This window comes from Astatotilapia calliptera, chromosome 7 (assembly GCF_964374335.1).
Source record: "Astatotilapia calliptera chromosome 7, fAstCal68.1, whole genome shotgun sequence".
NCBI lineage: Eukaryota > Metazoa > Chordata > Actinopteri > Cichliformes > Cichlidae > Astatotilapia > Astatotilapia calliptera.
This window is the reverse complement of record NC_137428.1, coordinates 61,787,751-61,809,805: the sequence shown is the minus strand read 5'-3', so window position 1 is coordinate 61,809,805 and position 22,055 is coordinate 61,787,751. Positions and strand designations below refer to the sequence as shown.

The 22,055-nt window shown below is 41.0% G+C and overlaps 2 protein-coding genes across 2 annotated transcripts; one reads left to right on the top strand and one right to left on the bottom strand.

The window, feature by feature from the left end:
* Positions 1 to 328: 328 nt before the first annotated feature.
* LOC113026945 (kelch domain-containing protein 10-like) lies at positions 329 to 7,140 on the bottom strand. Its single transcript, XM_026176266.2, has 10 exons — positions 6,875 to 7,140; positions 5,852 to 5,944; positions 5,405 to 5,626; positions 3,586 to 3,740; positions 3,357 to 3,505; positions 3,153 to 3,237; positions 3,002 to 3,068; positions 2,870 to 2,917; positions 2,655 to 2,794; positions 329 to 2,566 (listed from the first exon to the last, which is right to left on the bottom strand). The coding sequence occupies exons 1-10, from the start codon at positions 6,957 to 6,959 to the stop codon at positions 2,357 to 2,359; spliced, it is 1,254 nt and encodes a 417-aa protein (XP_026032051.1). The 5' UTR covers positions 6,960 to 7,140; the 3' UTR covers positions 329 to 2,356.
* A 6,700-nt stretch (positions 7,141 to 13,840) lies between these two features.
* On the top strand, positions 13,841 to 21,775 carry LOC113026944 (ubiquitin-conjugating enzyme E2 H-like). The gene is made up of 7 exons (XM_026176265.2): positions 13,841 to 14,122; positions 17,489 to 17,565; positions 17,667 to 17,741; positions 17,845 to 17,884; positions 18,073 to 18,125; positions 19,976 to 20,104; positions 20,335 to 21,775. Exons 1-7 carry the CDS (start codon positions 14,070 to 14,072, stop codon positions 20,457 to 20,459), a joined length of 552 nt encoding a protein of 183 aa, XP_026032050.1. The 5' UTR covers positions 13,841 to 14,069; the 3' UTR covers positions 20,460 to 21,775.
* Positions 21,776 to 22,055: the final 280 nt, after the last annotated feature.

Sequence of the window (22,055 nt, the reverse complement as noted above, 5' to 3'; positions counted from 1 at the left end):
TTATAGAGGCAGTAAGATGGTACCTAGCTTTTCAACAAACTGCTTCTACATTTTTTTTTTTTTTTTATTTGTTTTTGTTAAATAAATGACTGTATTATTCTGCCGTTTGTTCATTTTAGGTTGTATTACCCAATTGTAATGTTTCAGATGATGTTTTAAGGTACACACTGATACGCAACACCTTAGACCTGAACGCTCGTGTACTGAATTTTTCAAAAGACTAACTGGAAACCAGGCATGGCAGGCTGTGCCAGCAAAGATTTGTTCTCTATGAACAGGCTATGGGGGGGAAAAAAAAAAAAAAAAAAAAAAGTCAGTCAATACAATGTTTTGAAAAACCAGCTGCCTGCGTTTTTAATTGTTTGTACACAGAAATTACAAAACATATTGCAGCCATATTTGCCTTTTATAAAGACATTCAACTTTTCTCCCAAGAGTTTAAAGTGACATGCACACCATACCGACATGCAACAGATCATTGAGCTTTCATTAACATCAAAAAAATGATGCAAATATTGAACATGTCAATCTGAAGCAACGTCGTTACTAAGTTTGAGCACGCAGTGAAGCAGAATGCTTCAAAATAGAAATGAATAAGGCCATGACATGATTAAAGGAACTGAGGTGTGGCGCAGTGTACAAAAGGGATCGTAGTAGAATAGCCGTCAGATTAACGCAGCTCGAAATCGAACCAGCACAGTTGCAGTTAACGTGAATTCAAATGCTCAATGCAAGGCAAAATGTGTTTTTAAAAAATAAAATAATAATAATAAATTGCATGAAAGCAACTAGGAGAACCACAACAGTATCAAAGATTTACAGTCCACAGTAACTAAAACAAAAAACAAAGCTGCTGGTGTGCCTAGATCTGGTTTCACACTGAACCTGCTGATGTTTCAATGATGAGTGTCTGCACGGCTCATCAGACTGATCACAGTATTTCACATCCTGAGTACACCTTCCACACCTTGTTACTAGTTTGTTAATGTTCCTTGCCAAGTACCAAAGCACAGCATCTCTAAAAAACAACAACAATGTAGTAGTAGTAATAATAATAATAATAATAATAATAATAATAATAATAATAATAATAATAATAATAATAATAATAATATCAACAATGCATGTTGCAGTACAAAAAGTTGAAATGGATTCTTGGCTTTAAAGTGGAAAAAACTGAACGTGACAGAAATGTTGGGTTGGGGTTTCTGGGGAAGTACAGCTACAAGTAGGGTGCAGTTCAAAGATTTCTAATAGAATAAAAACAGCAGCACAGTGATTTAAATAGTAAAAATGGCTTCGTGGGTTTAAAATAACAGACTAGTTAAGCATACATAGCTTGTGAAGAGCACCGACTAAAACCTAGTGGGCAAATAACAAAACAAAAAAAAACAAAAAAAAACAAGGGCTACACACTGAGTGAAATAAACTTGACTCTTGCAGACCAATTTGTACACCCCACTTTTTGAAATTCAAAAGGCACTAAATAAATAGATACTCTGGAGCTACGGGCGTTCAAAGCAGGTTTTTCATTTTTTCCCCTCCCCCCCCCCAAAAAAAAGAGGAATAAAAATTGAAGAGGCATAAGATATTTCACAGTGATGCCGTGTCACATGTTTTCATCTGATCAGAAGGCCTAATTGTGACCGGCAAGAGGAACATTTTTCAATTTGAACGGTCGAGTTTTAATCGCAGCTCCAAATCAGCACCCTAATCAGTGAGTCTTTGAGGCTGAAATGTGTTACTTAAACTGTGAAAAGCAATCAGAAATACAAGTCTGCTTTTTACTGAGAATCTCGAAACTTTCTATTTAAATGTCAGGGCCTACAAACTGGTGCCTCTGCTGGGTTTGAAGAGGGAACAGCAGGACTGATTGAGGGTAGTGCTGCACAACCTGTTCCACTTCAGGATTGGGAAAAGAAAGAACAGACAAAAAAGTCTTTGCCTCTAAATAAAAGCTAAAACTTCACTACTGTACCAACATTCATTTGGCCTTTTAACAAGTGGTCTTTGGAGTTTATAAAATATCTCTCAGGCTCCACAAGTTTCCACGACCAAAAAACGAAGAAAAACCTGAAGAAGGCAGAAGTGAAAAACAAACAGCATACAGTAATTTCTATTTTCTACACAGTTTCTGATGGATGCGTGCACATATGACACACTGGGAAACTTAAAAAAAAAAAAAAATTGCACTTTTTTAAAACAACCCACACATTTACATCAGACTAATGTAAAAAGGCAATCAAAGTATTTTCATAACTATCTGACATCATCAGGCTTACTTTGTCCTTTCACCCTAAATCGTCAGACATCTTAGAGTCCGTGCTACGCCATCACATACCGCTGCATTCAGTCTTTATTTGAGCCGCTGGATTAACGTGTGCGTCAGTCCCAGGCTGAGCAGCTGGAGGGTGGACAGCTGGGATAAGTGAGGGAAAGTTTTCAGCAGTTTCTCCCAGGTCATTTCCAGCAGGCTGGGAACCACCAGCCACACTTTATACAGAGAGCCAGTCCTTCGATTCCCAGACATGTTGACGACTCCGCCGTGGACGTACATGCAGCCGGCCTAAAGGAAAAGGAACACCAGAGAATGAAATCTGAGTCTACTCTATGACGATTTAGTTTTTGTTCTCTCAGTGTGCGATGGTACTGACCGGAGTGACCGCAGCACAGTGAAAGTAAGCCGGCTCCGGCATGATCGCAGGAAGCTTTGTCCACTGAAAAGTCTGCAGGTTGAGCTTCCAGAGGTCTGACAGGATGCGCTCTCCGTTATAACCCCCACATATAAAAACCTCTGCACATAAAAAGAGGCATGAAGCAGAAACATTTCAGAGAAAGCCCGTTTGATGATGTCGTGTGAAACACTCACCCTCTTTGACCTGTACACAGCTGTGACATCGACGGGCGGCAGGATATCCTGTGAGAAGAAAATGAAATGAATTTGACTTGTGGCAGTCAAAACGCTTTACCGCTGTAAATAAAAGTTGAACATGAGTCAAACCTATTTTTTCTTGGGGTTTTGTCATGATATCCTCCCAGTAGTTTGTCTCCAAATTATAAGCATGAATCTGATGAACACAAATAACCTTAATTTAAAGACAGGACGACAACAAGTTTGCATGCAATGGTGTTTAAGTGCCAGTTACTCTCACCTTGTCTAGTGGATATGATGTCCAGGAAGTCCCGCCTCCAAAAATATATATTCTCTGCCCGTCATGAGCTAGCTCATGTCTATATCTGCAAAATTATTGATTCATTTTCAGAAAATCTGGAGCCACATGTAGAGAATTCACTGTGTGTTTAACAAAGTGTGCCTGCTGCTTTTAGCTGTGTATGAATGACCTAAGGTGACTGACCTCTCCTCAGGTAGGTCTGAGGGCGCGTTATTGGGTTTGATGTGGGTCCACTCCCTGGTGGTCAGGTCCAGCCTGTGCAGGTCGGTGCTGTAAAGGTAGCCCGTCGTCCCTCCAAACACATAAAGGTAGCCATTTATGATGACCATGGCCTGGAAAAGGAGGATAAATGGTTGTAACAGATGGGATGGGACAGAACATTCAAAAGGACCTCATACACAAAAACAGTTACCTGTCCATAGATCTTGTTGGGCTTCTTCCCTCTGCAGCTGAGCAGGTTCCATCGTTTGTACTGAACGTTGCAAACGTGGACGTCGTTGCCGTTGTTTTCACCGAATGGAATCCCGGTGCCACCGAACACAAGCAGGTTGTTCCCATGTAGGACAGCTGGGGAAAGATAACAGCATCAAACTCAGTTTTGTTGATTAGGAGTGAAGTTTGGGAATAAAAAGAAACAACAAAACCCTGAATGTTTTGTACAGGAGTCTTCTGTTATAAAACCTATAGGAAATCTGAGTCAAAGTGTTTTCTAGATCTCATCTCGCATGAATGATGTAAAGTCATGTTGAGCCAGAAAAGAATATTCCTGTCACGAAGAAGCTGCAATCAGTTTTTGGCAAAGTGACTTTTATATATCTTTTATGTATCCAGCCAAAACGTTTCTATGATATTAAAAATGTATATTTTTTAAGAGTGATCTTGCCAGGAGGGCGAGAGACAAATAACATAGCAGTTGTATAAAAACATTAAAGTCGATACAAAGGACTGATTATAATGTAGGTACAAAAAAGCCAAGTCACAAAGATACTTGCAAAACGGGTCATTTCCTTATTTAATACATAACCTTCATAAATCCTGAGACTACACTACAGTTTATTTACCAATAGAAGCAACACACACACCAACACACACACCAACACACCGAGAGAGAAAATGCATAAACATTGGAAATCACTGACACAAAACCAGAAAGACATTAAAGTGCAGGGCACGGCAGCCGCCGTCAGGTCATTTTTGGCTCACGTCCGTTAGTGAGACACACTGGCGCACACAAACCAGGCTCAGTGGTTCTCAGGCAGTCTCATCTTGATGCAACACAGTGAATCATCATGCAGACTTCTGTCCTCTGAATACTGTAGTTTTTTGGTTTTTTTTTTATCCCAGAAGAGACACCTCTGCTAGCTTTGCTTTCTCTGCTAGTGCCACCTAGTGGTGAGGCTACAGATTTCAACCAACTAAATGGCCTTCACTGCACACTTCTGCCTATGCTGTGGAAACATGACAACACAATGTAGTGTGGAGGTGGACCTCCCTCTTATATGGACTAATTCTAAAAATAAATCTGAATACATTTATGCCAAAAGGTCCCCCTAAAGTCTACACAACAGTCAACTGTGACTACACAAATAATGAATTACAAACCAAAGAGTTGAGTTTTTGCAGGACTTTGCATCTGTTTGTTGACTAAACAACGATAAAACTTTAGTTATCAGATAAAAGTATGAACTTGAGAAATATCATTTAGAGCAGAATATTTTATTTTTATTGCTAAAAAAAAGACATTGCTATAAAATGCCAGAATTCACACCTAAATTAACTGAGCTGTAAATTGCAACCAAAAGTCTCACAACTTGCTGAGAAATGCAGGCCAGCTTCTAGCCTCAAATGTGATGCGTCCTAATTTATTTGTGTGAGTTCAAGAAAAAAAAAAAAAAAGTGTGCAGGGGTGAATTTAGAGCTGCTTTTCAATAACAGCTAGACTAACCACATGTGCTCAGTGTGTATTGCATAAATGAAGGCAGGGGTGTGCATACAGCCTTTAGAATATGCTGATAAAAATACTGGAATAAGTCAAAAAATATTTTCATCAATCCAGCAGAACCACATCACATCATTTGAATACCATCCATCCATCCATCTTCATCCGCTTCATCCGGGTCGCAGGGGCAGCAGCCTAAGCAAAGAGGCCCAGACCTCCCTCTCCCCAGCCGCCACCTCCAGCTTGTCCCTTATACCAAGGGAATAAAAATAAAAGCAGCATCAGTCCTTACCTGACATAGAAGCCAGCTCCGTGGGCATGTACCCCTCTGTGTGGACCTGCTGCCAGGATGCTGTGGCAAAATGATACCGCCAGAGCTCCCTGAACAGAGGGTAGTCTTCGTTCTCTGAGCCGCCTGCCTCATCAAAGTCTGGGTTGTAGCCTCCAAACACATACAGGTTGGTGCTGTCTGCTACACAGCGGTGTCCACTGCGGGCAGGAGGAATGCAGTGTCCTGTGGGGGGAGGAGGAGTTGTAGACAGACACCATCAGTCTCATCGCCACACACCACCATGTAAATCATCACGCAGACTTCTTTCTCCCCTCTGAATAGTTCTATTAGGAGCAATATAACACTTCTAGCTTTGCTTTACAGGACATTAACTGCAGCTCCTGCACTTTGAATTCTACTGTTTATGAGTTTAGACCGTCCAGTGTGGTGTCTGTGCAGGTTTAGTACCTTCTCTCAGAAACCTGTTGGGGATCCGCAGGTTTGGGCAGGAAGGGGAGAAGATGCGCCGGGCCTGAAACCACCGTGCTCGCTTCTTAGTGGCTGCAAGATATACAGAGAAAAAGACAGATTCATAAACCAATTCTCTCATGTTCTTGTCAGGGGTTGAACTAATTAGCATCTACCGTTTCATTTTAACTTCCAAAGGGACATTTCTTTCCCCTTTTCACTACAGACCAATTACAGGATCTCACAGATTGCTGTGAGCAGCTGGTGTTGTCCACGATCCTTCTGTCATGGAAAAGATTTTCTGGAGCTCCTGGACGATCATTTGATAGCTCCACCGCCGTCACACCTGTTTATTTTACTTCAACCACACTGCAGGCTTTACAAATGTTGAACAACCACAGTCACGTATATTCAGCCAAGCGTCACACTTCCAGCAAACCGAGGCTGATGTTTCTGGGACGATCCCAGTAAAAACCGTAGAAGTATATGAATACAGTCATCGTATACTCCCATAGTTTTTTTTTATTTTGTTTTTAAGCCACAGCTATTGTACTTCCTCGGTGAATCAAGATACTCTGTGCACTGCTACACTCAGAGAAATCAGGATTACAGGTGTAACCGCTCTCATTTTCTATTCTTAAGTATGCTTTGTGTAACCGAGAATCCACTTCATGTATGGGAGAGCTTACAGAATATGAAAACCATTGCTGTGCCTTTGTCTTTCATTTCCATTTAAATGGGAACATAAGCAACAATAACACTGAAATATTCAGTGGCTGATTTCTGCTGGCTTCCGTAGCAACGTTAGCAACATTTGGCCTGTGTAGCTGCTGTAGCGATGCAGAATGCACACAAAGCTAGTATGGCTAGCTCACAGACAAAGCCCAGCTAATGCAAATGAGCAGCCAGCTCTGCCCAAAGAGGCAGCGAGCTCTGAGCAGCATTACCAAGTATTTACATTAACTTCTCAGGAAGGCTTGCTGATTGGATCCAGCTGCAGAGCAGTCGCCTGTGTTTACAAACCTGAGTCGCGGATGGAGGGCCTCCACGACAGTTTCTCAAACTTATTGAGCTGACTGAAAGTTTCACCGTGCTCAGGCGAAGACATGATTAACCTGGGACACGCCGACCGAAGAGGCTCACACCCAGACCCGGACAGGAATCCGCCTCAGTACAAACAAACGGCGCGACATGAAACCACCAGCTCTGGCTTCAGAGCAAAATAAAGAAATATGCTAACTCCTCCAACTGTCCACAGCTGCTGCTGTCCGAGACGTCATAGCCACGTGGTCTGAACTAACCAATCAGAGGAGAATAGGACGCTCAAGTGGCGTTCAAGAGTCACATGGAAATGTTTATAGTTTTGTTAAAGGGCCTCGCCGCAATAATCTAGCAATAACAAATAAATAAAAGAGTCGGTAACAACTGACGTGAACGTCAATACCCTTTGTTTTGAATGAATATGGCTTATCATGGTCGCCCCATGATCGGAAGGTCGGCGGTTCGAATCCACTTAACGGCTACCCTGAGGTACCCCTGAGCAAGGTACCGTCCCTACACACTGCTCCCCGGGCGCCTGCTTAGTGGGCTGCCCACTGCTTCACTGAGTGAATGGGTCAAATGCAGAGAAAAACAAGTAATTTCCCCATGGGGATCAATAAAGTATCCATTATTATTATTATTATCAGAGATATATGGATAATGACATGTATATGTCAGAGATACAGCTTCTTCCACCAGGCCATCAGACTGCTGAACACGTCATAGACACCTCAGCTTCACTACTGGAACTTTAACATTATGCACTCCATACTGTACAGTAATGCCACTGTTTTGCACATGTCTCAACTCTGTATATTTTTATATATTTTATTTATTGTTTACTCTATTTAATTTGTAAAATATGTGTACACACACACACACACACACACACACACGTAGAAAAATATTTAGTATACACATCCAGAAATGCATATACTATTATATATTGTACATATATTTATTAGTTTCAGATGTAGCCATTCTTGTATTTTGCTTGTTTACATTATTGTATTTTGCACAACTCTGTTGCTTGTGAAGCTCGCACACAAGAATTTCACTCACATGTGCTGTACCAATGTACCTGCACATGTGATGTGACAATAAAAGTGATTTGATTTGATGTTTGTAGATTTGCATGTTTACCTTATATTATATACTTAATGCACATACTAGCCATTAAAAACAACTGTGATTTTAAACTTGAGGGATTAATAAACGACTATCAAGTGAAATACAGACTTTTTTTCACAGTAGTGTAATTTTTTTATGTAAATCCCCAGATATTCAGAGGTTCATACGTCATTGGAGAAACTAACATATTTTGGATTTTAGAAATACAGTTTTTAGTTAGATGAAACTCCTGTGTCGGAAATCATTTTTGGACATCGCAAAAAGTCGTCCTTTGGGATGCTCTGATAGGCCTTTACAGCAGCCACCTTCAAATCCTGTTGTCTGTGGGTCTTTCAGTAACTGAAAAGCACGCTCCATTGAGTTGAGATCATGTGACTGACTTTGAGATTGAAGAACGTTTATATCTCGAAGAAACTCTTGCTTTGCTTTTGCAGCATACTCTAGGTCATTATCCATTTGCACCGTGAAGCTTGGTCTGATCGGTTTTGCAGCATTTGGCTGAATCTGAGCAGAAAGCGTAGCCCTGTACACTTCACAATCCCGCTACATTTATCAGCAGTCATGTTATCAATAAACACTGTCTTACTGTCTCCATCACTAACAGATTCTGTGGTTGTTTCAGATCATGAGCTATTTCCCTCCTTCTCCATACTTTTCTCTTTCCATCAAGTCAATTTTAGTTTTATCAGTCCAACAATTTGAATCAGTTTTCACTTTCCTGTAAACCCACTGTGTTTCTATTCATGAATTTAAAAAATAATGTATCAATATAAGGAGCTAAAACAGATGCAACACCTAAACAGTTACTTCAATGCTTTTGTTAAAGGCCTTGAATAAAAGCTGAAATTCTTCATGTCAATCATATATTGATTGCATTATTTGTTTGTCAACACATGGATCTAAGTGTATTAAGAAATTAAAAAGTGACAAACTTTGTTTATGTCTTCCAAGCTACAAAGGATAATTAACACACAACTTAAATAAGGGATATTTGAGCCAAACACGTGGTTGGAGTAACTCCTTTTGATCAGCTGTACCATGAGTCAACCTTTCGCCCACATCTTTGGGAGCTGCAATGCAGACATGTTATAATCTGGATTTGAAGCTCACTGGGAGTTGCAGAAGGAGCAAAACAAACGCATGACTAGCCACTGTTGTTAGGATGCCTGGGTCGTTGACCCAGGGTTTTTGAGTTTATTATATTATTTATCATTTCTAGTCTTTGGGTTTTTGTTAGAGTCATGTCTTATGGTTTGTCTCTGTGTAATCCTTAGTTGCTGTCTCCCCTGTCCGCTATATCCCCGTGTCCAGTCAGTGTCTGTGTCTGCCCTGGTCCCACGTCTCTGTTCCCTCTGTTGTAGTGTCTGCATGTGAGTCTGTGTCTTTTGTTCAGTCTGTATTATGTGTTTCCTGTTTTACTTTGAAGGTCTCTGTCTTATCTCAGTGTGTTCAGTTTACGCTTCCTTGTCTCGTCAGTTCTGATTTGCCCCAGCTGTGTTTCCCTCCTGTTGTCCATTCCCTGATTGCTCCCTCTATGTATTTAAGCCCTGTGTTTCAGTTTTTCATTTGTTGTGATCTATGCTTATCTACCCTTATCTTGCTGTGTGTGCTGGCTGTGTAGGTGTATTCTGTATTCTTAGTTTTGTTACCCTTTTGAGTTCAGCATTAAAGCTGTTTTGAGTTACTTTCTGTCTCCGGAGTCTGCACTTTGGGTCCTTTTCCTGCCTGCACACAGCCGTCACATAACAACTGTAGCTTGTTTACATGGACCATGTGTAAATAAACAGACTTAGAATTGTAATAATTGCTAATTCTCACAGTGAGTAATGATCTGGAAAAGATCAACACCCTCTTTTGTTTAAGGTACAAGCGCAAATACAGCAGGCGTGCCCAAACCCTGTTAAAATGCAAGAACCTTTTGAGACAAAGGTTTTTACACCTGATCTCTTTTTATGGGACAGCTACTCCCAATGCAACAATTAATCAAACAATCCTTCTGCTGGTGTTTTACAATGTTCACTCGTTTACAGACACGTTTTTTCTCATCTGAAGCTAAAATATTATCCCAAAGAGTACATTCAGAGCTCACCTAGAGGCAGAAAGATTCTCAGCCACTGTTGGTCTCATAATGTAACACAGACTGTCCAAATAACCCTTGAACAGACTGGCGGCAGGTAGACAATGAAGGGAGTCTGTGAAATGTCACAGACAGTAAGAAATTCCTGAACAATGAGCCACTGCTGTGTTAATGAGATCAAACAGGAGATGAGTCGGCAGCTTTTTGTTGCTTGCTGTGATCTACTTATTGACTTACAGAGGTCAGGACGTGAGATCAACCAGCTTGAAAACTGATTAGACTTACTGGAAGATGCACCACATTGATGACATTTCTATGTTCCTCCATGTAAAGATTAAAGATAACTGAACTATCCAACTGGATGATGTTGTCAGAGTGTCTGCTAGTCTTCTGAATAAGTCAGGCTAGACAAAGTGCTGCTTTATTGTGTTACACATGAATATGTCATATGTATCAATCATAGATGAAGTTTAATAAGCTTCTATCAGAGCATGATTTCAATGGCTTACTTCTCTGTTTCACATGATATACAACAGACTTCAATGATCTGTAGTTCTGTATGCAGATGCTAAGAAATATAAAAATATAGTAACAATGAAAGTATAGTCTAACTTAGATGAAAGATTTATAAGCACATCAGAAAACATGACGTCTGCGTGTCTTTATCAGACCCTTGCATCGTTGTGGAAGAATTTTCGCCCACTCTTCTTTACAGCTTCTTTCATTTGTGCACAGCTCCCTGAAGCTCCTGCCAAAGCCTGCCTTTTCTTTTTCAGTCATTCTGTTGCAGATTTGCTGCTGCTGTGGTATCCAGAGGAGTTCGTGGTCAGCTCAACGACAGCAACCTCTGGTTTTCTTGCTGGAAAACAAGCCTAAATAAAGTTTTGTTAAACAAATAATGTGTCATATCCTGGAGATCCTAGAGAGGGATAAAATTATCTTTCAGTTTAACCTTTGGTAGGGTAGCTGAAATAAGTCAAAACATATAAACCAAAACCAAAAGTCCACTACAGAGGAAATAAATGATTTTAGGAGGATGTGCTGTTGTTCAGTTGAGGTTGCATTTAAATAACCTTATAACCTGGTATGGAGGAGATTACTTTTTAAAAAATATATTAAACCTTAGCAACCTTTCTCACATCACTATATTAAAGCACAGCTGGCACAACACATTTGTGGTGAGGTGTTACCAATAATGGAAACAATGAGTTAATACAAAACCAGAATGAATCAGTGATCAACTTGATATTCAAAGGCATCTATGGATAGATTTCTGAGTGCAGATGTCGCTGTGCAAATACGTCTCACTGGTGCATAAAGACACATTTTTATCTCTTTTATGTCTGCGCTAGATGTCTGCACCTTTTTAAACCTCACCTTTGACCATCTGTGTTTACAGCGAGTGTGCTGGCCTTCGCACAAAATGTCGTACATGCCAATCTTTAAAACAAGAAATTATGGACAAGCTGATCTTTGTTTAGCACTGCTTGAAAGGTTTCATGTGCAATGAACGTTCGTGAGAGTGCAACAGAATAAAGTCAGATTCTGAAACAAAAACAAATGGTGCTGCCATATTTTGTGAGGTGAAATATGGCAAAAGTAGTTGTGGGTGCTTATGAGTCTAGTAAGAGACTGAATAAATCTAAAGATGGGCTGAATTTGCAGACAGTCAACTGTGCAAGTTTAGTCCAAGAGCAGACAGTTTAATGCAAGAAAAGTGCCACCTAAACCTAATAACTGTTTGTACCATCCTTGGCAGAGGAGTTTTTGTGATAACTGCCAATGGGTCTTTCACATGATCGTGGAGGGATTTTGTCCCAATCTTCTTTGCCTAATTGTTTTAATCCGGGTACATTAGGTTTTTCAGCATAAACATCCTGTTTAAGGTCATGCTAAGGCATCTCAATCAGACTTAAAACCAGACTTTGCTGAAACTACTCCAAAACCTTTTTGTTTGTTTGTTTGTTTTTGTGTTTTTGCAGCCATTCAGAGGTGCAGTTGGTGGTGTGTTTCTGGTGGTTGTCCTGCTACATAACCCAAATGTCCTTGACCTTCAGGGCATAAACTTTTCTGGTGGAGAGCAGAAATCATGATTCCAACAGCTAGTCATCCCGAAGCAGCAAAGCAGCCCCGGAACATCACATTACCACCAACATTTTTGACTAATGATGTGATGACCTTTTTATGAAATGCTGTGTTAGTTTTACACCAAATATAACAGGACTTAAACCCTCCAAAAAGTTCAACTTTTGTCACAGTCCGCAGATTATTTTCCCAAAAGTCTTGGGGATATTTTCAGGATGTGTGATGAGCCTTTGTGTTCTTTTTTTGGTCAGCAGTGGTTTTTGCCTCTGTGCTCTCTCATGCACGCCCAGTCTCTTTCTTATTGTTGAATCATGGACATTTATCTTTACCAACCTTAGATGTTGTTCTGGGTTATTTTTTTGATCTGTTGGATGAGTCGTCGATGGCTCCTGGAGTAATTTTGGTAAGCCAGTCACTCCATACGTGGATAATGACTCTTTCTGTGGTTCACTGGAGTCCCAAAGCCTTAGAAATGTGTTTGTAACTCTTTCCAGACTCATAGATAGTCAATTTGTTTTTCAAATTTTTCTTTAGATCATGTGAAGTCAGAAAGTAAAATCAGCTTTTCTGAATAAAAGTTTTAATCACAGTTAAGCCATGATTGAACAGAGGGAGAGCAATTTTTTTTCAGAAGCCAGGTAGGTTTGATCACTTTTCCCCCCTTAATAAATAAAATCATCATTTGAAAAACTAAATTTTGTATTTATGGGGGTTATCTGTGTCTGATGTTAGATTTTGTTTGATGAAATACAACAAAAAATACAATACAACAATGCAACAAAAAAAACTAAGAAATCTAGAATGGAGAAAATACTTTTTCATAGCTTTTAGGACAACCGTCAAGCCTAAAACAAGTCTACCTCTTGCCTTACTTCACTTCCCTGGAAACGCTGGATGGATTTTAGTGAAGAGAATGCTGGAAAAGGGTAAAAACCTGAGCAAAGGAAGAACAATACTAACACAAGCACGGCTCTGAGGAAGACTGCATTACAAATCGGATTTGGCTTCTTTACCTGTTATATTGTAAGTCTTTTTCTTATTAATAAATCATTAGTGTTTCGTGTTCTTGAGCCTCTTTTGTAGTTTGTGTATTTGTCTTCTTGTTAGAAGTCTGCAATCCATTTAACTGTACATATCAATAAAGGAATATTGATTTCAAAACAAATAGAAAATCCATTAAACACCAAGGTGCATTACAGGACGGCTGTGTTGGATTGCGTCAGTCATTAGCTGACTTCTTACTAACTGTTTAAAACCTGCTGGATGTCATAGCAATGTGTGTGCAATAAGCACCTTGAATTAACCTATATCTACTCCTTTAAATGATTCATTCAGCGCTTCAAGAAACAAACAACTTCGGCCTAATGTACTTATTGCAGCCCCTCAATAATGAGATTTTAACATAGATCTACACACGATAGAACAGCACGCACTTTCTTTTTGAGTTTTATGCGAGCAGACTCGTTAAAATGACCCAGAAGTTAATGTCTCTCCTTAAACCTTATCTCCTCCTGATCTCCTGTCTTTGCAGAAATGCTCCACCGCAGTAAGTTAAAGTGGTTGAGAGGCGGAATGCTGACAGTATGGCCCTGTCCTTCGGCTGTATTTCTATAGCTCAGCCCCTCCTCTGCTCGCTCTAGTCGCTGGAGGTTGATGTCACTGGCAGAGAGTCTTCAGGACAGGACACAAGCTGGTCAGGCAAGGAGCCGCTGATAGAGGGAGAGGAAAAAAGTGGGCGATGTTGCAGCTGGGATATCGTGTATGGACATTGTGGAAAGGCTGCTGATAGAGACCGGGGAGCTTCTCTTGGTATTTTCAAGCTGAGAGGTTGAGGTAGCTGAGTAGCCGCAGTATTTTTAGCTCACTTCTGAAAGGAATACAAAAATGTCGTCTCCAAGTCCGGGAAAGAGGCGAATGGATACCGACGTGGTGAAACTGTATCCTTTACAGTATATAAACACAAGCTGGTGTTTTTTTTTCTTTTATCTTAATGATCAGCTGTTAGCTTTGTGGTAGTGCTTAATTACATAATTTGCTCTCGATGGGTGCTCTGTAAGTGTGTGTGTGTGTGTGTGTGTGTATATATATAATATATATGAGGTGGCTGGCAGCTGTGTGAGATTGAGAGATTCTGAAAAAAAGTATGAAGACTTTAACGTTAACAGACAGCTCTGTGTCTCCACCGAGTCTGGACGTTAGCTCGGTTAGCAGAATGGCGAACAGGACGCTTATTTAACGTTTTTTGAGTGAACTCCACCGCCTGTTGTGAAGCGTTAGCTCGCTGCTACGTTAGCATTATCGTCCTGTTTGTATCGATAGAGAATTAGCAGCGGAAACTGTCGCAATACAACGCTGGCTGCTAACTCTTGTGTTAGCTTTGGACACTGTTAGCGTTAGCCTGATAGCGTCTATAGTTAGCCCACTGGCTTCTAAAATGTGATTCCCACAGGACTGACAGCACACTGGGAAGTCATGGCGAAGGGTTTTGTACGTTTTGGAAACAAATATGTGGAAGGACACGTTCCTTTATTTGTGATATGGTAGCGTTGACGCCGAGGAAGCTAGCTGTGTAGCATGCTATCACCAAAGAAAGAACAATTAAGGTCGATGTGGAGACGATCTTTGAAAAATGCAGAGCCGACAGCTAACGACCTTTCGCTCTTTAACATCAGAGAACATAAAACAATACTTTAATAATTTTTGCTTATTTATTATTTATTTATTTAATTTGTTGTCCAAATGAAAACAATCCTTCTAACTGAAGACAAACAAATCACAAATGGTACACACAGTAGTCACGGATGGCGTATTTGGCACAGATTCTCCAGCAGGATGTGAAGCAAAACTAGTTTAATTTCAGTCTGAATGAGGGGGGAAAAAAAGGAATACAAACCAAAGTGATCGTGATCTTTATTTTTACATAATTACTCCCCCTCTCCCCCCTCCGCAGTTTTCATTTATCGACTTATACCTGCGTTTCTTATATTCGTATAAATGCTTGTGTGGTTTAGTAATTGCTTGCAGTGACCTGCTGAAGTTTCTGCTTGAAAGGTTTTTCTGACAGCGTGAGGCTCAATTGTTTTGTTTTTGTCCTGCAGCTACATGCTGCGCTCTCATTGGCCACCTTGTTACCATCCGGAACATGGTAGAGGGCGGGGCTTCTTTCACACAGCTGATCGAGGATCAACAAGCATGCTCTGTGTGTGTTGGGGGGGCAAAGGGGGGTGGGGGCTGGGAGCAGGGACAGGGCTGCACTCACTCACACTCATCTATCACCTCCACAGACACACACCTCGGGAAGTACATGACTCAGTATTGAACAGCGTTCATTAAAAAACCAAACAAACCGAAAACATCTACTTTTCCATTTAAAGAAATGAGGTCGCCATAAAGTTGAAATTTAACAAGGTTTTTTTGTTTTATGGGTCAACAATGCCTTTTGAGGGATGACCTGTGCATGTAAGCTCAACTGATCCACAGATAGTTAAGGCAATAAGTCTTTGTTACTTTATTTAGCAGAAGTGTGTATTACATGTGGTTTTTGTCTAATGGATAAACAAAACCATTTTATATGCTTCATTTTTTCCTTGTGGTCCAAAAAGTTTTCAACGTACATATTTAGAGGATCGAATAAGTTCTTATTAATGTCAATGCCTTGATTAATTTTAATTAAGTCAGCACTTCCTTTCGTTCCTTGAAGCTTTGCCACATTCATACTATCGTTATTTTAATATTTTCCTGATAACAGTGAAGTTTTTTTTAACTTAGCAGGAGCCACATATAAGGTGTACAGTGGGTTTAATGTTTCATAACACCAATGTAACCTGGTATTAGGAAGTAAGAATGAGGTATTTTGTATGTGGATTGCAGCCTGGTAAATTTTAACCACAGACACTGAATTGTGCCAAAGAGTCACATCTATAAAAAGAGGCGGCGGGGGGGGGGGGGGTTGGTACAAAATAAGATTCCTGTGTTTTATTAGCTGAGTGAGATGAGAAATTCAGTATTGGATAATAGGAGTCACTGAGGAAAAACATGTTGGGACCCATCAGGTGTTGCTGCTGTGGATCTCGTTTCACCAGTTCCCAAACAGAGAGCGCCGCAGCAGCAGCGTGTAACAGTAGATGCCTTTCATAGTTTCACGCTGTGTCTTTAAATCGAATATGTAAGACTGAATCACTGTGACAGATTATATCATTCGAAATGTACTTCCACATGTGCTGTAGGTGAGGTGATTCTGTATGGCTGGTGTCAGGTTTAATTGTGCCAGTGAAGGTGGGAAAGATGTGCTTGGTGTGATGAAGAAAACAATTAAAAGAATAAATAAATCCTTCATATCTTTGTGTCAAAAGGAGCTGATAAGGTGCTCTGCAAGCTTCTGTCCAAATATAGGAATTGCCTTGTGTAATAAATCTTGGTGAGGTTTCTATGGATAACCCTGTAGGGGCTAAAAAAGCACAAGAGTTGCTCTGCTTTGCTGCACAAGCGTACATCTACAACAGGTTTTATTTATAGGAGCTGTTCCCTCGGATCACATTTAGAGCTTCCCTGTCTTGGTCAGTGGTTTTTTTTTTTTTTTCCCGTTTTTTTTTTCTAAACCACCGTCTGCTCTGCTGGATGTTTAGTCTCTTTGCTTCTGGCTATTATGCATTCAGGCCGTGTAGCTCTATTTGTGCTTGAGAAATGTAACTAAATTAGCATGTGAACATTGCCTTGTTCAGATTGTTGGAATGGTGAGGACAGGAGGATTTACGATGAGGTGATGAAACAGGGCGCAACTGTTACTTTTGTGGTTTCTTCCTTTCTGTTTTTCCGTCATTGTGTCACATTCACACAGTCACTGAGATTAAACCCACTCCACCTTTCTGCACCGCTGTCAAGACAGCTGACTCAGTCTCTCGCTCTCACCACATGCTGTGATTATTAACTAAGCAGAACGTGTCACAGGTTCGTGTTTGTGCCTTTCTCTGCGCTGAAAGGATGTGTGCAGTAGAAAACTTTCTGCCCTTGCTAGTATCTTTCCATCCTGTCTCACCGTGAGCCTGTTTTCACTTTAGAAGCAGGCTGCTTGTCTGACAGAGGCCGCTGCATTATTGATCTCATTATTACGGCTAATGTTATTGAACCCACGCGTGACCTCTGCCCAGACAAATTCACATGGAAAGAGGCAGACACAGCAGCCCAGCTGGGAAAAATAAACAGAAAACAACCATATGTGATCATGTGTGACTTTTCCAGCTTGTTCGCTGTTGTTTTTTGTTTGTTTGTTTTTGTTTGTAGCATTTTCCTTAACCCGACGTCAGCATCGAGAGCAAGCACGAGGTTACCATCCTTAGTGGACTCAATGAGTTTGTGGTCAAGTTTCACGGACCACCTGGAAGTAAGACCCAGCGTTAACCAGCTTTTTGTCATTTCACTTATATTAAACATATATTAAAAGCTTCATGTGACATGTGGATAATTAATATGTTTTTATTTTAGCGCCGTATGAAGGAGGCGTGTGGAAGGTCCGGGTGGACCTGCCTGATAAGTACCCCTTCAAATCACCTTCAATAGGTATAAAACATTTGAACTCACCTTACACTGTAAAAAAAAAAAAAACAGTAGACAACTTAAAAACGTGGGGAAAAAATCTGCATTTTTTTTCTTTTTCTTTCAGGATTCATGAACAAAATCTTTCATCCCAACATTGATGAAGCGTAAGTAGGACAGATTCAAACATCAATGATCATTTATCCGGTGAATATGGGGAAGATTAAATGCACGGCCTGACGGTTATGTGATAGGAAATTGTTTCAGCACACAAACACTCCTACATAAAATCATTGGTTCTATCTAACGATTTGTGTGTAGTTTATTCACTGTTTTGTCTTTTTTTTATTTTTAGGTCAGGAACTGTATGTTTAGATGTCATTAACCAGACGTGGACAGCTCTCTATGGTAGGTACACACATACTCTGACTGGTGCCAATAAAAACAATGACCGAGCGGCCTGTGCTGCACCTCTGCAGCGCGGTTTCAGGCAGAGCGTCTCGGTTTAATCGGCTTACACTTCAGTGATAACCGCTGCTGCTATTGAGGTCATGCATTGAGCACCAGTAGATGGGTCAGGTCTCGAGACTAAGAGGTCTTTACACACACTCAGCTGGAGTGGAGTTGTCTTTTATGTGAGAGTGTAAATAAACTCAAAGTTTAGGTCAACTGTTTCATTCATGGACACAAGGTACATTTCTGTTTTTCAGTCTGCTTGTGATCCACAGCTGTGTTTGTTTTCTAGAAGTGCTGTATGTGTGAAAACACCTCTATATGCGTTTGAGTGTTTTCCGTGGGTGCTGTAACACCACTGTGACGACAACTCCACATAGATAATAATCTTAAGCTGTAACTGACTCAACATCTACACAAATGGAAGGTTACAGTCAGTAGCCCCAGTTGAAGCATTATCATTGTAGCATTACAGTGACGTCTTTGTGCCTCCTTAATACTGATTATACTGGCTTTCAGCATGTATATTTAATGGATGTTCTCACTGAGAACAGTGCTTGCTTAATTATGTATCTGAGTGTAGTTTTAGCCTGACGGCGTGAAAGAGGCTATCACAATGACATAATAAGATATTAAATTAGCCAGTAATTGGTGTTACATCTTCAGTCTGTCCTAAAGTTTCCTTGGCTGCTCTAAAAATACTTCCTGATGATGATGATAGAGTTGTAATATAGGGTGCTGTGATGTGACCTTTTGACCTTTTCTTTAAATTGCACAAGCTGGTGACAGTAGCTCCTGTTCTGCTCTGAATCCTTGGAGTAAAAAGCCTGAGGTTCTCCACCTGTGGCAGGTTCTGGTTGGAGAACTCACAGCACTTCTACAGAGCAGAACAGAGGCTGCCGTCACTGCCTGCAGTTGGAGTTTGTCCGATCAAGTGGAAACGGAGAAAGAGCTGGTTTACATTCAGTGCTGTAACAACAACCTGACCAGTCTGCCTACAGGGAAATGTTACACGGGAAGCTCCAGAACTACCTGGTTAACAGCAACTGAACTTTCAAAATAAGAGCCAGTGTATTGTCCAGTAGTGGCCACTTTGGACAAATGAAAAAATAAATTGCAAAATATTCTAGGTAAAGACTTTTTTGTAGGAAACACTGTAATTTAATATCCATATAACTTATATGTGGTTGGTTTAGTAGATTAGTAAATGAGAAAAACGCCTCACCCTGTGCAGTGCTGTATGTACAGTGAGCTGAATGCTGCTATAAAGGTCATTAAAGGCTGAGCAGTTCCTTCGTCATCATCCACTCACACTTTGAAGTGAAGGTTGCTTATAACCAGAGAGGAAACAAAACAGCTCTGTGAAGTGAACTTTTCTTTGCAAGGGAGACCCCTAGTGGGCGTTTTTATAGGTGCACACATAATGGACGGACTGCTTCAAATAAAGTCTGCTTTAGATTTCCTGTGATTCTTTGTAGCACGTACAGCCCAACTTATGTAAGTATGTAATTATCAGCATTTAATACTCTACATGTGCTAATTACCTTGTAGTAATTTCCTCTTGTTTTATACTTGGTCCAAAGCATTTTTTATGTTATCTTTTGCTCCTGGGAGTCAGTGGTCTTGAACAGGCCAATCAGAATAGTTGCACTGCACTGATGTGACGTGTAGTTGCATTTCCAGGGAGGTTAAACACAGAAGCATAGACGAGCACTAGTGAGGAGTGCTCGTGCATGTTGTTGGCGTTTCTCTGCAGCTTTGTTATTTTCTGGACTGACTGTAATTTTTCACCTCACATCCACCAGACCTCACCAACATCTTTGAGTCGTTCCTCCCTCAGCTGCTCGCCTACCCCAACCCCATCGATCCTCTGAATGGGGATGCAGCCGCCATGTACCTGCACCGGCCAGAGGATTATAAACACAAAATCAAAGGTAGTTTGCGCACACATGATTGAAAACACAAATGTTCATACAGCGCTGTAACATCAAACTACGAATTTTATACCCAAAATGTCAGATTTGTACGTCAACCTGCACCAGATTTTCCAAAATTTTGTATTTAAAATCATATTTTATCAATGCTTAGCTTGAAAATGTGCACGGAATGGGTTTGTGCCACGTTTGTCATCATCAAGTCTGCTCGACTTGTGCGTCTCTTTCAGAGTACATCCAGAAGTACGCCACGGAGGAGGCGCTAAAGGAGCAGGAGGAAGGAGGAGGCGACTCATCTTCTGAGAGCTCCATGTCAGACTTTTCGGAGGACGAGGCTCAGGATATGGAGTTGTAGTGAAGGTGGAGCCGCCTTCACCTCACAGCAGACTGTCATTTCCTAAAAAGAGCAGAAACTCAGTACTATATTCATATTTAAACAAGACAATTTTTTTACAGCAACACAAGGATTTTTATTGCTACACGAGGATTTGCAGTATGATATTGCAGAATATTCACTCTTACTTAGGAAGTCATTGCCACCTGCCCTTCCTTCCTCCTTCATCTTCCTCCTCCTGTTCTTCTTCTCCTCCTCCTCCTCCTTCGTCCCAAGCCCCAGTTTAGACCGGGTTGATCTTTTGTGGCTCGAGCCGACGTTTATACATTGCTCCGACCACCGAAACTGAGCTGTGAGGCCGGCAGAGGAGGAGAGCCATCAGCACAAAACTAGACTGTGTACCACAGGCCTCACCTCGCCACCTTTCGTTCTAAAACGCTCAAGTTTTTCTTTTTTTTTTCTTTTCATGAGGCATTTTTTCCACGCTGACAGAAGACTGCCAGGAGGACATCCATGATTCAGAGCAGTCTCTGCTTCTAAGGAGAGAGGAATCCTGTTTTTGTTTTGTTTGTTTTTGACACTGCCACGATGAGGAGTTGCCATTAAAAGCATCACTTTGAAGGAGCAGAAGGCCACAAGCGTGCGGTCATGTGTACAGACCCGTGCCGACTGTGTAACCTGCAGGCACGTCACACACTTAACAAGCAAGCGGCACATCAACCATGAGCCACACAAAACACCACAGCATGTGCGTGTGTCTAGATGTGTGTATGCGTGTGTGTGCATGCATGAATGTAATCCATTGATAATCTGTGTTGTTTTGGCGCCCCGGCTCCCCCTCTGATGCTCAGGAGAAACCAGAAGAGGAGGTTCAATAATCCCGCCACTTCTTTTGTTCAGCACCCGTCTCCTTCTCCTCTTCCTCCTCCTCTTCCTCTCCGTTTTAGGAAAGCGTTTGTCATTCTCTGAGTATCTTTGTATATTGTGGCATGACACAGTTAAAGTTTGTGTAGGGCTTTGTGGAGCTGTATCGCTATAGACACGAAGGGGACGCCTCTGTGAGTCACGCGTTATCCGGGTTTTCTCGGTGAATCGTCGGACTTCTTAACTTTGCCTATTGCTTGTGTTGAACTATAATAGGTGTTTGACTTGCGTAGGGATAGTTAGTTTTTCGCGGTTGGTGAATCCTATCATAATGTATGGTTTAATACTTACACACTAGTTTAAAAAGACTTCTTGTCCTGATGAAGACGGGGAGAATTGCAAGTCTTTAGAGGCGTGTTGCAGCCCTGCTCCTCTGCACCCCCCCCTCCTTTTTTTTTTCCCTCTTACATAAACATCTCAATCAAAAGCGATTTCTGCTGCCAGACAGAAGCGCTCTGTTTCCAATTCACTTTTTTATGCTCTTGGTGGCCTGTTTTTCCGAAAAATGGTGGGACCAAAATCTAATGAATCTTACAGGCTGTAGTGTCATGCCCCCCCCAGCTTAAACTGGGTTATGGATAAAGAGTGAAGCTGAGTAGATAAAAGTTCCTCAAATGGTCAAACTCTCAAGTGGTGAATCTCAGATTAGTTTAAACTTCAATTTGGACACAACACTCTTCAGAATCTTCTTCT

Bases quoted from the DNA above. Each gene is read 5' to 3' on its own strand.
- LOC113026945 (XM_026176266.2), bottom strand. From the start codon at position 6,959: ATGTCTTCGCCTGAGCACGGTGAAACTTTCAGTCAGCTCAATAAGTTT. The intron at 3,238-3,356 runs GTCAGTCACCTT...ATAATTTTGCAG, and splicing joins TCAGACCTACCTGAGGAGAG to ATATAGACATGAGCTAGCTC. The intron at 2,918-3,001 runs GTTTGACTCATG...TTCTTCTCACAG, and splicing joins AAAACCCCAAGAAAAAATAG to GATATCCTGCCGCCCGTCGA.
- LOC113026944 (XM_026176265.2), top strand. From the start codon at position 14,070: ATGTCGTCTCCAAGTCCGGGAAAGAGGCGAATGGATACCGACGTGGTG. The intron at 14,123-17,488 runs GTATCCTTTACA...ACCCGACGTCAG, and splicing joins GATACCGACGTGGTGAAACT to CATCGAGAGCAAGCACGAGG. The intron at 17,885-18,072 runs GTAAGTAGGACA...TTTTATTTTTAG, and splicing joins CATCCCAACATTGATGAAGC to GTCAGGAACTGTATGTTTAG.